The sequence below is a fragment of the Natator depressus genome, chromosome 7 (genome assembly GCF_965152275.1).
Source record: "Natator depressus isolate rNatDep1 chromosome 7, rNatDep2.hap1, whole genome shotgun sequence".
Lineage (NCBI taxonomy): Eukaryota > Metazoa > Chordata > Testudines > Cheloniidae > Natator > Natator depressus.
This window is the reverse complement of record NC_134240.1, coordinates 71327695-71342441: the sequence shown is the minus strand read 5'-3', so window position 1 is coordinate 71342441 and position 14747 is coordinate 71327695. Positions and strand designations below refer to the sequence as shown.

The window sequence follows — 14747 nt, the reverse complement described above, 5'->3', positions numbered from 1 at the left end:
TATATTGTGGTAGCACCTAGGACTATCAGTCATGGACTGGGACCCAACTGTGCTAGGTGCTGTACAAACACACAACAAAAAGATGGTCCATGCCCCAAAGGGCTGACGGTCTAAGTAAGGCCCAACTTGAATTGCAGGATGATTGTCAAAAAATTGCAGCTGAGTTGTGGACAAGCCATGGAAAATTGTGGAAAAGTCCATTATTACTTTTCCACGATTTTGCACTGTTGGTTGCCTGGGGCTCCCATTATCAGCTTCTGGGGTCTGAGAGCGGGGACTCCCACTGTCAAAATTGCGGTGGAAGTCTAATATTGCGAATCTGCTATATTGAAAGTTAAGTAGGGCCTGAAGTATAAGACAAAAGACAACAGATCAGGGAAGCACAAGAAAACAAGGAGACAGTATTGGTTAATGTGATAGGCAGTTCTCATAGGACTCCAGCTGCCTAACCATTTTAAAGTTTTTTTTGTAGGCTTCACTGCAAAGGATAGTTTTAAGGAGGTATTTGAAGGAGGATAATGAGGTAGCTTTACAGTTGTATACAAAGAACTCTTCGAAAGCACAAGAAAGGTACTCTTTTGGAAGCTTAATGAGAGCATGTTGAAGGGTGACATCATTGACTGAAGGGAGATGAGAGTCAGCATCTCACCAGTGTATGAGACATGATAGGCAACTTTGGGAATAGGGCTTGAAAATGAAGACAAGCAGCTTATATTTGATCTGATGGAGAAAGGGAAACTGATGGAGGGATGCAAAGAGGGGTGACTTGGTCGAAGCGATGAGCTAAGAAAATGACCTCTGCAGCAGCATTTTGAATGTACATAAGCAGGACAAAATTGTGGCCTTGGTAAAGAAACAAACAAATTAAAATCTGTAAATTAATATAGTAAATGCTTATTGCTCCCTCCCCAAATGGGAACAATGTGTTTTACTTTTAGTTATTATTGCTCTGCTTTATTTTCTTTTCCATGCCCTTATCCCTTTGATACACAAAAAGGGACTGAATTTTATGAATGTGACTTAATAGTCAAATGACCTCTCTGCACTTTCTCTTCTTATGGGAGTAAAATTCATATTAAACTCCTTTAACCCAGAATTTCAGTTTGCTCTTACTTTGTCAATACAAGAATAAAATCTGCTTCATTCATATTTTTTGTTCATTCCTGGAACTATATTATTGATTCAAAATCTCTCTGCTGGCTTCTGAATGTGTGTGTATGTGGCTACTGAGTGTGCACATTTATTTATTTATTTATTAATATAATATAATTAATATATATGTAAAATCCAGAAATTAATATTGTATTGATTTTATTAGGCACTAGGAATATTGAGGGTATTTTGTTTAGGGGGAAATATTATAGTCTGCTAAATTTAAATATAAAACTCCTTAAGTTGAATGCAGTAGACATGATAATACAACGTCACATAAAATCAACAATAATTGTTTTAGCTGTAGAGTGGTTACCACCTCCATCTATATTGCATCTACTGTTACAATAGTTGGCGAAACTGCTTAGCTGGAAAGGCAGGTCATGACTGTAACTAGTATTGTGGAAACTGATTCCAAATATGAAACAAGATGTGTTAAAACAGGAAAAATGTTTTCTTACAAACAATACCACTGCAGGTTGAAGAGCAGAAAGGAGTAAAATGACCAAAATAAATTACAGTTGGGAAACACAGATTTCATCAGGTCTGAAGGAAACATTCATTTTGTTACTGAAGTGTTGTTCAGTCAGTCAGCATCCTGTCACAGCAAGTTAATATGGGGAAGAGAAAACAACCAAGTAGAAAATGTTAAGCCATTGCTGTCTCTGCATGTTGTTTTTGTCTTTTTGGCTTCATTATTCTACCTTCTTATGTGATGGATAGAGTTGTCTAAGTGCATGTTTCGTATGTTTAGTTTGTTTGGTTTGATGGGCTGTCAGATTTAGATTTAAACTCCCTGCCATCACTACCACCACATGCTACCTCAGCCTCTTCTCATTTGGGCTGTCAGGCACATTTGTTCATTATATTTGGAGGACCAGTTTATATTGACAAGCAGTCATTACTTACGGCAGTGTTTAGTCAAGCTTCTTTTGCTGCAGTATAAATGTTCATTTTGCTAAATTGCAAGTCAAGTATGCTTGGCCAGGAGCTCTTACCTCTGCTACAACTCATTAAACCATTTGCATCACTAAGTCATAGTCATTTAGTCAACCACTCAGGTGCAAACCTTGATGAAATTACCAAATTATATTTGGCAAATAGCAGCTCATGTTTTGTAAATAAACCCTAGAGCTTCCCTGAGAAATAAAACCCTCCTAAAAAGATCTTAAAGCTTTAAATATTCCTTCAAAATTTTTGGTGATAGGTAAAATACACTGTAGATTTCATTCAGTTATATAACTTAGTTTCAAATCCAGTTGCCCAAAAAATGCCGCAAAGGGTAAGTACATATTAAAAAAGTAAGGACCTAACTGGTCAGCTATAGGTTTTTATTGCTAATGTTTTTTATTTCCCTCTATCAAGAAAAATGTTGGCAACAATTTTTATGCTTCTGTACCTTAAGTTAGAAAAAGAGAAATAATGTAAATTTATCCACAAATGAGCATGGCTTAATGTTCCAAAGTTTGGGCATCTGCGCTCAAGAAGAATAGATTTTTATCATTTGAATCTGATCACATTATTATTATTATTTATTATTATTTATTATTAAAGTATTGTATCACTTTTTCTCATTGCCACTGTCACAGAGTGAGTGGACTTGTAAGGAGGTTAGAGTTCATCTACACCTGAGCCCGCCCTACCCCATGTCCACAGGTGGAAGAAATGAATTAAAGTCATGTGACAATCAGGTGACTAGGAGCTGGGTGCACTGGGAGATATAAAGGCAGCATCTCAGTAAGAGGAGAGCCAAGTAGAGAGGACTCCCGGGAGAGGAATCTTGGGAGTCTGTGCTCTATAAAGAATTAGGAGGGCAGTCAGGAAAGCTGGTAGTATAGAAGAAAAGAGAAGCAGGACAGGTAGTGGTTATGGGGTTCAGTCAGTCCAATTTTTAGTGTTCCCCGGGCCAGGAATCCATAGAGGGTGGGTGTGAGTTCCACTTGTACTGCCACTCTGTTTGCATTCTCCCACCCTCCAATGTCCCCTTTACATAAGTGGGAAGACCGGACTGAATAGAGCCCAGGATGTCTTGTTGCTGAGCCTGGGAAGGAAGGGCTGGAATTGAGGTGACAAGAAGACAGACCCTCAGGAAGGAATGACTGGAAGACTTCTGTGTGTGTTTGGACTTCAGAGCTCAGAAGGGGTTCTTGTGACTTGGCCAGAGGGTTAAGTCACCTCAGCAGTGGAACTGTGCCGATGGCCAAGAGAATTATTGGTAAAAACTAGGAGGGAAACTGAGTCACAGTGGTTGCAATGGTTTGGCAGGTCATAAGGGGGTGTGCTCTTGGTCTGCATCCTGCAACAGTCACGTTAGTGTGTTTTGTTTCCTCCTGAAAACTTGATAGTTTAGTTAAGTTTAGAAGTGTTGTTGAGAAGATCTAGTGGGCTGGGGAAAAAGGGGAAGTACCCCCTTCATCACCCCCCACTCCCTTTTCTAGGTAAAAGCACTGTGAATCTATGGTGAAAACTATTTAGGGAACTCTGCCTTGTAAAAAGGAGAGGGTTGAAAGCAATGATGATCCCTAGAGAAAAAGCTGGGAGATCCTTGGTATGCTTGTGGATTTAGCACCCAGTCTTGTAGCCCTTACTCAGGTAAATGAGTTCTGTTAAAATAATCAGTGGGATTATTCACTTGTGTAGGTGCTGTAGGATTAGGCCTTTAGGTCCTGATACTGGTAACACTTATTCCATGCTTAACTTCATGCACGTGAGTAGTCCCAGTGAAAGTACTCCTGTGCATAAATATCTGTACTTTGCCTCATGATTTGTACAGGGAGGATTCCTAATTAAACTTATAGGTGGGTAAGAGAGACAGAGGAAGATGCTCTTGTAGGGGCATAAGGAGGGAAAAGAAAGGGAAAAAGGAAAGCAGAATTTCAGAGTTTAAAATGTGCACTTATATTCATTTAATTACGTATTTGCCATCAGACTTGTGAAGTTGCTGGCCTTGGTTCTGTTTCAGGAAGGATGTGTGTCATACTATCATTACATTTTTTGCAAAGGAGCATAAACAAAAGGTTGAAGTGTTGACAGCTAAGACAAAGTTCAGTACCATAGTGTGTCACCAGATAAGTGATACTGTATAGTTTGTGGCAGTCAGCAAAGCATGGCGGCTACTATTCATGTGTCAGTTTTAAAAGACAGGAAGCGTTACCCAAAGGAGAGAGAATATCAGAATTTGACAGCCTGGTGACACTTAAGGTTAAATGTCTTCTTTTGAATAGATTTAATTTATATATGTATTCATTTTATTTTATGGCTTGAAGTCTGAAATTCCAGGCTTGCAACACTTTTTTGTTTATCTCATTATTTGGGGGTGTTTGTGCTGTGGGAGAACAAGGCCAACATCTTTAAAGTTTCCTGCTGAAATTGAAGGGTACTAGATTTTAGATAAAAAGAAAAGGAGGACTTGTGGCACCTTGGAGACTAACAAATTTGTTTGAGCATAAGCTTCCGTGAGCTACAGCTTATGCTCAAATAAATTTGTTAGTCTCTAAGGTGCCACAAGTCCTTCTTTTCTTTTTGCGGTTACAGACTAACACAGCTGCTACTCTGAAACCTAGATTTTAGATGTTAACTTTGATATCCATGTTTTTTTACTGCACAAAAGTGCAAATGTACATGAAGCCAACAGCCAGCCACTGCAGTGCAGTAAGTGCCTTATTCAATTTTTATTAAAACATGTCCCATTTCTGAAAATATATATTGTTAATAGATTGATATATAACTTGCACTCAGTTGCTCCACTGCAGCCAAATTTCCTTCAGATTTCTCAGACTTGCAACTTTCTTTGCAAGACGAGCTTTAATTCAGAGTGTTAAATGGAAATTTAAAACTCTACATCATAGTCCTTTTTTTTTTTTTCACATGAACATCTTATAATAAGATTCTAGGATTGTCATTCTGTCTGTGTCTCACTCTGAAGCCTCGGATGTCTGAGTCAGTGCAAAGCAAAGGAAAAAGCTTCAAGGATGGTTGAGTGCTCTTTTTGTCTAGAATATCATCAGGCTCAATCATTACTGGAATTCATGGACTTCTATGTCCAATTTTTAAGTTTTCAGCCATTTTTGGCTTTTTTACGCTTTACAAATTTACCCCTGAATGACAACACGGACTTTCACCTAGTTATAAATAATAAACTAGAGCCACACTACGTATGTGTTAAGGTTGTATTATCCTCCTTTCTTTCACATATTTAGTTTGTTCCATAAGTTCCTTTAACTTCCTACGCACTTATATTCATTCCTTCGCCTCTCCTGTACATGCTGTAGAAATAATTTGGGGAAAATTGAAGGCAGAAGTTTTAAGGGAAGAACAAGCCACAAAGGTGAAGAACTGAAGTAGTATATGGTGGTCCAGTGCAAGCTAGAAGGTCTCCTTTGCAAGAAATCTATCTGCAAAGTTTCAAAGAGACTTCAGTGTGTAGTGAAATCATATAATGGACACTTGAAGCAAGAAAATTACTAAATATATGACTAAAAAGAAATATTTTCATTGTAACTTTTGATTATTTAATCTCTGAACTCTTATGCGTGTCTAAAGTAAATAACACTCATCAGTGTTTTTCATATTAAGTCCACTATCTACTATACATATTTTTGGTGTGTACAATATATAAAATATTTAGAAAGCAATTCTGGATGTTCTAAATTGACAATTTGGCTCCAAAACTATGGAATACTAGATCTCCAGATTTTGGGGGTCATTGTTGGTGAAGGTAATGATCTTAGTTGCCTATTGGAGGGACCCAACTATCTTGCTCTTCATATTCCTTCAGTGCCTTGTGTTAAACTAGAATAAAAATATACACAGATGGAGTGACATCAAATAAGAGGAGGGAGGAGAAGAGGAAATTGGCTGAGCAAAAAAAAAAAGCAGAGAAGAACTACCACATGTATTCAGACCTGCCACTTCCCCTCAAAGATTGTAGGCCACGTCCTCAGCTGCTGTAAATTAATGTAGCTCTCTTGACTTCAGCTGAGCTTAACCAATTCCCCAGTTGGTATAAACTGCTAATCTTGAGTGAAAAGTTCCTGGGATTTCCCTGACCCCCATTTTTTTAAGCTTCCACACAGTCTAGCCAATGTTAATTTTTCTCTACTGCAGCTTTTGCCACCTGGAACATATACCTCCCAAAATTTCAGGTGGCTAAAGCGATATGCAGCACCACTCAGGTTTGGTCCATCCACATAGAGATGGAAGGACAGACTGGCCAGATTTGATTGATGTTGCAACCTAGCACATGGGATTGCAACACCAATCACATTTAGAGGAGAAGCGGAGATGGAGAAGCAGACAGGCCAGAAGTGAGTGGTGCTGTGAGACCCTGTGTGCCATGTCACACCACCACCACCACTGGGTTTGGGGCCCCTCTCAAAGTGGGGTCCAGGGCAAACTCCATCCGCAGGGCAGCCCTGAATGGAGGAAATGTTCACTTCAACCAGGACAGAGGGTTTTTGGGATCAAAGCAGGACTGTCCAGTTAAACCCAGGACAGTTGGGAGATCTGGGAACATTCTTCCTGTTTCTCTCTCCATCAGCAATTCTTCATTTCATTTTAAATTACAGCTAGAAACATCTCTTCTCTCTTGCCTATACGTCTTAGGTTTCTCTACCCTTTGGCTCTTATTTCTTAGTAACTTTATTATTTAACTCCATAAAGTGTCTTTGGATAACCATTTTCTTGTCTTTTATTACATTAGAGATTAATTAGCGGCTAATTGGATTCTACATTCACCTTGTCATTTGCGTCTTATTTTGTCTTGGACAAGTCACTTAACCTTTCCTCTCATCATACATATAAGTAAAATGGGTGGATAATGGTTACCTACTCTGTACTTTACAGATTACTGGGAAAGATAATTAGTTTGTAAAGTTAATCGAAAACTTTGGATGAAAGATGCTATAGGAATGAAGAGATTATTAAACAAAATAATTTAAGATTAACTTGCCTAATGTTAACTATTTTCCAATGTGAAAAGTGGACCTGTGCAGTCTTTATCTTGTTAATATCAATCACATTTTTGGTGCAAAAGAAATCTTTCTTTTTGTAGGTGCTCGAAGATGCAGAGTCTCAGCATTTGTTCCAGTCCATCTTGCCTGATATGGTGAAGCTAGCACTTTGTCTCCCTAGTATCTGCACTCAGGTAAGTAAGCACAAATAGGTACACCCCCAGGGCAGATTAATTTCCTGTAAACTATAACTAATTGCTGGGGTCAAAATGCCATAGCCATGTTACGTTTCTTATTGAAAGCTGTGGTGGTTCTGTCTCATTTAGCTGAGGCCTAGGGAACAGGGAGGACAACACACACCCACAATGGTACAAAAGAACATTAAAAACTCACTGTCTCATTTCTGAACCTTAATTTAAGCCATCAGTCAAAATTCTATATATATTAGAATGTCTTGTTGTTCTTTCTAATGAAATGACCGTGAAATTTTTAAACTTTGAAAATATTTTAGTTGATTTTTATAGCCTTTTGGATTTGAAACCACTTTTAAAGCTATTTTAATCTTATGGGAATAATGCTTCAGATAAGGCTTTCTTCTTTTACGTATAAAAATACATGATTATATTTACACCTCCACAGTGTCTGTGAATATACGGTTCTCAGGAATGATCATGAATGTTTTACTTTATTGTAATAGGGCCAAATCCTTTAGGCACTTCTTAGTTGGTATAATGCTTACTGCTGGGAATAGTCACCTCAAACTCAATAGGACTGTTCATGTGAGTAAAGGCTATTTAGATGAGTAAGCATTTGCAGGATAGAGCCTCTAATTAGTAAGCACGACTGTCTCAACTTTTAAAATAGGTTTTTCAAAAGTAAGGTGTTTGTATTGGAATAGAAAAGCATTGCCCTGCTTAGTTATGCTAAAGAGGATGTTTACAAAGGACACGAATTCAGAAAATTGGAATATTTTCTGGTCTTTTTACCAGTCATTTGGCTGGAAGAACTTTTCTGACAGCTACAAAGCTTTTAAAAGTGAGTTCAGCATGCACAGGACACCAACATGATTAAATTATGCATATTTTAAAGGAGTTTTACTGCCTTGAAATGTTTCTATTTGAGAGATGAGTTATTGACCATTTTATACTATCTCTAGGTCACTCTTTGAGTTTAGATGTAGCTGAACTTAAGATGCAGTAGTGAAATCTATTTTATACACTGAAATGACTTAATCTACAATAGCAGTATAGTTTAGCTAAATAAACTGAATTCTGTGAAACAGGATTTTTCAATCTTTCTTCCATTTTTTCTTCTGTGATATCATAACCCAGTCTTACAGAGCCCTAATATGAACAGATGAATATATGGAGAAAGAAAAACCTGTAGCCAAAAGAGATCTAAATTCAGTGAATATAAATTTAATAACTTCACATTTTATAAAAATATATCAAAACATTCTTAATGAAGATTTCATTTATTGCATGTCTCCTAGGATTGTATATCCAATAATTCTACTTATTGCACCTGTTCACACAGGAAATGTCTCTTCACAGCTAGTGCTAAAACATAATGACCCAGCTCCAGTGAAGCTGTGCTTGTTGCATTTGTGGAGAACCAGAAGCAAAGATGGCAATTGTTTAATTGGGAGGGAGGAGCTAGAAGAAGGGATGAAGAAATGTATTTTCATTTGATTATTTTTTTAAATGACTATTACAATAGCTACTAGCCCATTACTTAAATAATTCTAACTTATTTTGTAATATTGTGTCAGATATAAAAGTGGTTCTTAAACTAAAATCCCTTGAATATTATGGGAAAAACTCAATGAAGGAAATTTTTCAGACTTCTTTTAATGCAGAGTAAAATTTTTCATGCTGTCAACTATGATTAAAGGATAGCAGGGTCTGCTAGTTTGATTTCAGTTTCTAAAATCTAAAGAGCATTAATTTCATCCTGTTTTTCAGATGTGTAATTGCTTTTGCTCGTATGAAAATGTGGCTTTTCAAACTCTGCATCTCCTGAAGTCAAGTTACCAAACCAAAATGACAGGTTTCAGAGTAGCAGCCGTGTTAGTTTGTATTCGCAAAAAGAAAAGGAGTACTTGTGGCACCTTAGAGACTAACAAATTTATTTGAGCATAAGCTTTCGTGAGCATGCCGATGAAGTGAGCTGTAGCTCATGAAAGCTTATGCTCAAATAAATTTGTTAGTCTCTAAGGTGCCACAAGTACTTCTTTTCTTTTTGCAAACCAAAATGGTAGATGAGAGCCAATTTGGTTTCCTAATCTTACAGTAGACATGCCAGTAGATTAGTAAAAATACAAAATGGTCAATTTACTAGGGATGAGTGGGAATCTGTACCCCTTTTTGAAGGTCTCCTTAGAAACTAAGAATGATAGCCAAGGATTTAATGCAGAGGTTATTGATGTGCTAATACATTCGTGAAAATGCTGCATGCATCTGAGGGTTTTGCTTTCTCTTGTGTTGTCTAAAGTGATACATCTCTTTTTATTCTAACACATTCTATTCTGCCAATACACAGTTTCTCCTCTTTAACAAAACGTTTCAAGACATTTTTATAGCTCTGCAACAGTATTTCCTAATTAATGCTGAATAATTACTCTAAATCAGAAATGTCAAAAACATAGCCCCTGGCCTGGATTCAGCCTTTCTAATGTATGTTTTGTGTGTGTGTGTATGTGTAAGAGAGATGGCATGTTCACATCCTGCAGAATCCTAACTTCCACTGGGGAAGAGGAAAGTTGGTTTCTCGTTGTTGGAAAGCAGACATTGAAAACATGGATCACTTTGCACAGAACTTGAAACGGTAGCTTGGAGAAGTGTGAACTCCATCACCCCCATTCATCTAGTTGATTGGTTAACTCTAAAACCTAGTGATGATGCTTTAAATGTGAGCATTAACTACTTCATTGCTGATCATTTTCATGGGAGTGAAGCTCATGGGAGATGAGAACTGGAAATTAACACAAGGAGGAAATGTGCATTGAAGAAAAGAGGAAAGACACGAGGAAGGAGAAAAACAAGCAAATAGAGAAGGAAGAAACACAAAGCAAAAATGGGTGTGGTAGTAATGGAAAGCATATTTTTTTCACTGAATGGTGTGGAATTTAATGATAAAATTAACAGTAATAACGAAAAGCTTAGTTTTTATATAAATGCTATAGTCCACCTTTGAATTTTGTGTAAACTTCTAATTGCACTGTGCAAACTGGATGCTCCTTTTGCAGTCATTTTACTTATCAAGAAGAAACAGCCTCCCCCCCAAACAAACAAAAACACCCACTTCCCACTTATTGCCAAAGAATTTAGAGAGAGGGAAGTGGATATAAATCTCTATCCTTCAGTCTCTGCAGTGGCTCCAATATGCTTATCCTGGTTCTCTCCTTTTACCCATTCAAGCCTTTTGGAATTCCTACAACCCTACCAGTAAAGTGGCTGTCCTGCATAGCTGCCAGCTGGGGTGAAGACCAGCTTCCTGCACTTACTACCCCTCATACTTACAGCTATCTCCCTCTTACTGTAGGTGTGCTGTTTGCAGGCAGTGGGGACAGAAGATACCCTTTCAGAGATGCTTCCATGGTGTGTGTGTGTGTGTGTGTATGTACTACAGCCACAGGGTGTGATGGCAGTTCAAATAGACATACCGGAGCTAACTTTAATCTAGTTAGCTTGGGTCCTGGAGTAGTGAAGCCACAACAGTGTGCACTTCAGTGCAGGCTAGCCCTGCGAGTAATTACCCAAGGTTCTTGGGCTCATACAGCTCATGCTGAAGCATGTGCTGTCATGTCTTTGCTCCAGGACGCAAGCTAGCTTATTAAAGCTAACTTGGGTATGTGTCCACTCAAATAGCAGTCGCACACTCTGACTGCAGTATAGACATATCCTAAATCTGTGGCTGCTGTCTAGGGGAGGGTAGCATTTCTATAAAGGGGCAGAAACCTGCTCCCCTCTCCAGGTCTTGTAGAGCACTCAGAGATGCAGCTCATGATGATTTATAAAACCAGATACTGAAGATTCTTTGTAGTGTATGACCCCTGTTAATTTGTTGGCAGAACTCCCAAATAGAGCTGCCAGCAAGGAGAGTCTGCTTTGGGTTATAACCCCTTTTAAGTTTCTTTAGCTGACATCCTGTTCACTATAGAACATTTTGTGGAGGGGAAAACTTGCAGAATATGCTTAGTGCATCTGTTAACATTACTCTCATGAGTTTAAAAGCCATATTTGGTGTTCAGATAAGAAAGAGGGACCATCTTCAGTGGCCACAGACGTTTCACAGCCATTACTAATGAGCAAGTGCCTTGTCAGAATAGTGAGCAGATTCAAAGACCTGGTGAACACTAGAAAATTAGGTTGGTTTAACTACATAGGCTGGGGTGTGAAAAATCCACGCTCCAGAGTGGCGTTAAGATGACCTAAGTCCCCATATAGACAGCACTATGTCAACAGAACAATTCTTCTGTCACCCTCACTACTGCCTCTCGGGACGGTGTATTACCTACACCGACAGAAGAACCCTTCCTGTTGGAGTAGGTAGTGTCTACACTGACGTGCTACAGTGCTTGCCACTGTAGCGTTTTGTGTGGACAACCCCAAAGGATAGTTTTGTCTGATGTGAACTTATAGATAGGGAGGGGGGAAAATATTCTTTGTAAGACGCTGTTCTTTATTAGTCTTTACTTAAGTCGTTTTGTTTTTTCCTGGATAACTTTGAAAGTTGGTGGCTCCTATTTTCAGTATTTCTTTTCATTTTCTGGCCCCCAAACTTTTTTGTTTTGTTTTGGTCTTCATTAGGGTTATTTTAATAATAATAATAAAGAAAAGTTACTATTCCATTCTGGCTAATTATGTTTCCCTTAAAGTATTAAATCTTTAATTATGGTGTCCTAGTCTTCATAACATTCATTATGTAGACTTGTAAATTCTTTCGAGAGGCATTTTCAACCTGAGGATGTTGCATGGAATTGTGAGATTAAGATGGATTGAATATAAGTGGTAACAAATGGTGTCAATAAAGGTTTAATCATACAAGTTACAAATGTGGATAGTTGTAAGTTGGCTCTGTACAACCTTCTCGATTCATTTTTGCCAGTGCATGTCATTCCTGATCTCATCCCAGGCCTATTCACAGCTCTGTTAATCCACTTTAGTCTTGTCCTGTAAATGTATTGCTAAATTTGGTCCTTTTTATATCATGGACTGCTAGTTGTGCTAATTTTTGTGCTGTGGACAGATGCCCACTTAGAATGTAGAATGAGATTCTCCAAATTGGTTTCCACCTGTGATCAAATAAGATTTGAACAGTGATTCCTCACAGGAGTGAAAATGGTGAACTAAATTCCTCTCCAACTCCTCCACTCCATCCAACATCTTCCTCCTCGGGCATATCAGAAAGGGACAGAATTTCTAGTTTATGCACTGCACATGTTTTATAGGGTGGGGATAAAGAAAGAAGGCCTTCAAATTGATAAGCCAGTCATAAAATAAATGTATAATAATAATGGTGCTTGTTGTGTTTGTTCTTTAATTCAAATTATATTTGAGTCTTCTAGTTATCCAAAACACAAAATTGGATGAGGGAGTCAAAATAAATCGTTGAGTAATTAAATTTTTTATAGTTAAGGTGACATTTGTCCCCTCGTTTTACAGCTGTAAATGGGTGAGTGCTGTAATAATATATTTTCTTTAAATTGTGCAACAGCATTGTGACAGTATGCTGAGGTTCCCAGACTTGAGAGTTAATGTTAACCCTCTCAGCCTCAGCAGCTGAGAGTTTTGCTATTGCTAAGAAGTGTGACAACTCCCTGACACACCAGCTTCTCAGCTTTCCCAGTAAACTCTTCAGGACTCTGTCCAACTCTTGCCTTGCAGGGAACAAACTCCCCCAGAAAGTTCCCTAGAGACCTCTCAGTGCAATGTCCAGTCTCCTTAGTGCACAAACAGAAGTTAAATTTGTTGCTCCTTTAAGGAGACAATATACTGCAGCCTGTTAGCTTAAGTGGGTTTTACACTCCCTTCCCTTCAAAAAGTGCACTTAATTGTTTTATAGTAAAAGTAAAGCAAATTTATTTAACAAAAGGGACAGAGGATTGAATGGTGCCAAGTATAAGGATGAAAGGTTACAAACAAAAGTAAAAATACATTTCTAAGACTAAAATCTGATTCAACAAACTAGACTCTTGTTCAAAGAAGTGTTTCTCAAGTCTTTTTTTCTACCATGGCTGACCAGATTCTCTGGCCAGGACCCTTCATAGATCTCAAAGTGCTCAGTTCCTTTATCCGTTCAGGTGAAGGATGCCAAAATGGCCTTTTCTCTCTGCTTATATCTTTCCAAAGTTCATTGACCCTGCTTCAAGAGATAGGTGGGCTTCCTGGGGTGCAATCTTCATCCCCCATTGAGATTGCTAAATGGTCATCTTTCTCCACTTGCTCTCCTGATGTCTTTGTTTTCTTGCATGTCAGTGTGCTTTTCTTTGTCTTTGGTCACATCTTGGCTACTTTTCAACGGAGAGACATTCAAGCAATCAGAATCATATTCCTTTGAAACAGTTGTATCTTAAGCATTGCTTGCCAGATACATTTTAAGAACATAATTCTGGAACATATTCATTACCCTTTGTGTACACCTCTTACACACACCATGCAATGATTTTTGGGACAAGTATGTTACCAGTTTGTGTAGATATATTACATAACACCTTTTAGATACAGATAATGACACCAATGTGTGGGGTACAGAAGGTATGTCAGACCTGACAAGAGTTGCTGAGACAGAGTAGTGAACTACCCACAGGCATAACTTTAGAATCCAACTGCTGGAATAAATAAAATATAATATATATCTTTCTTGATTTTAAGATTGCCCAGTTATTACTACGTTCAGTCTGTTTCCACCTCTGGAGCCTGTTTTTTCTCTGATAAGTTGTGCTTTGTTGGCCTTATTGTTACTGATTAGAAATCTGCTATTTGTCAAACAAGCTAGTTCCCAATCATCTTAGTTGAACAGCCCTTGACTTTAATGGTGCTGCTGATTTAAGGACCAACCAATGGCCCTAAATTACCCTTGCTCTAATTTAGCAAATGTAATTTTGTGCTCCTGCTTTTTTTTTTTTTTTTTTTTTTGAATTGCTAAACTAATTATTTCTCTCTCTCTCTCTTTTTTTTTTTTGTCCATTCTCTCCTGGTAGCCAATACCTTTACTGAAACAAAAGATGAATCACTCCATCACAATGTCACAGGAGCAAATCGCTAGTTTTCTAGCCAATGCTTTTTTCTGCACTTTTCCACGACGCAATGCCAAGATGAAGTCTGAGTATTCTAGTTATCCAGACATTAACTTCAACAGGTATGGCATTCTTGAATAAATGGAGCAGATGACCCTTCAAGGAAAATATTGTAGCCACTCAGGGGAGAATTCTGTTTTTTCTTTCACGTCAGTAAAAGGCAATTAACACCAATTCAGTAGTTGATTTATTGCCTCTAAAATTATAAGGAAAAAATGGGAAACAATTTAATCACATTATCCATGGGAAATATGAGGGTCTTGTGGATGAAAAGTTAATGCTTGATAACAAGGTTGTCCTACCCCAGTCTATTCACAAACTTGCACTGGTTTAATTAATTGACT

At 38.0% G+C, this 14747-nt stretch overlaps 1 protein-coding gene across 4 annotated transcripts in view; it reads left to right on the top strand.

Annotated features, from left to right (window-relative positions):
• PARG (poly(ADP-ribose) glycohydrolase) overlaps positions 1-14747 on the top strand; it is a 126151-nt gene that overhangs the window by 46945 nt on the left and 64459 nt on the right. For all 4 annotated transcript variants that reach the window (XM_074958740.1, XM_074958739.1, XM_074958738.1 and 1 more), the window contains 2 exons: positions 7205-7297; positions 14308-14465. In XM_074958740.1, coding sequence (XP_074814841.1) covers positions 7205-7297; positions 14308-14465 — 251 coding nt within the window. The remainder of the gene's footprint in view (positions 1-7204; positions 7298-14307; positions 14466-14747) is intronic.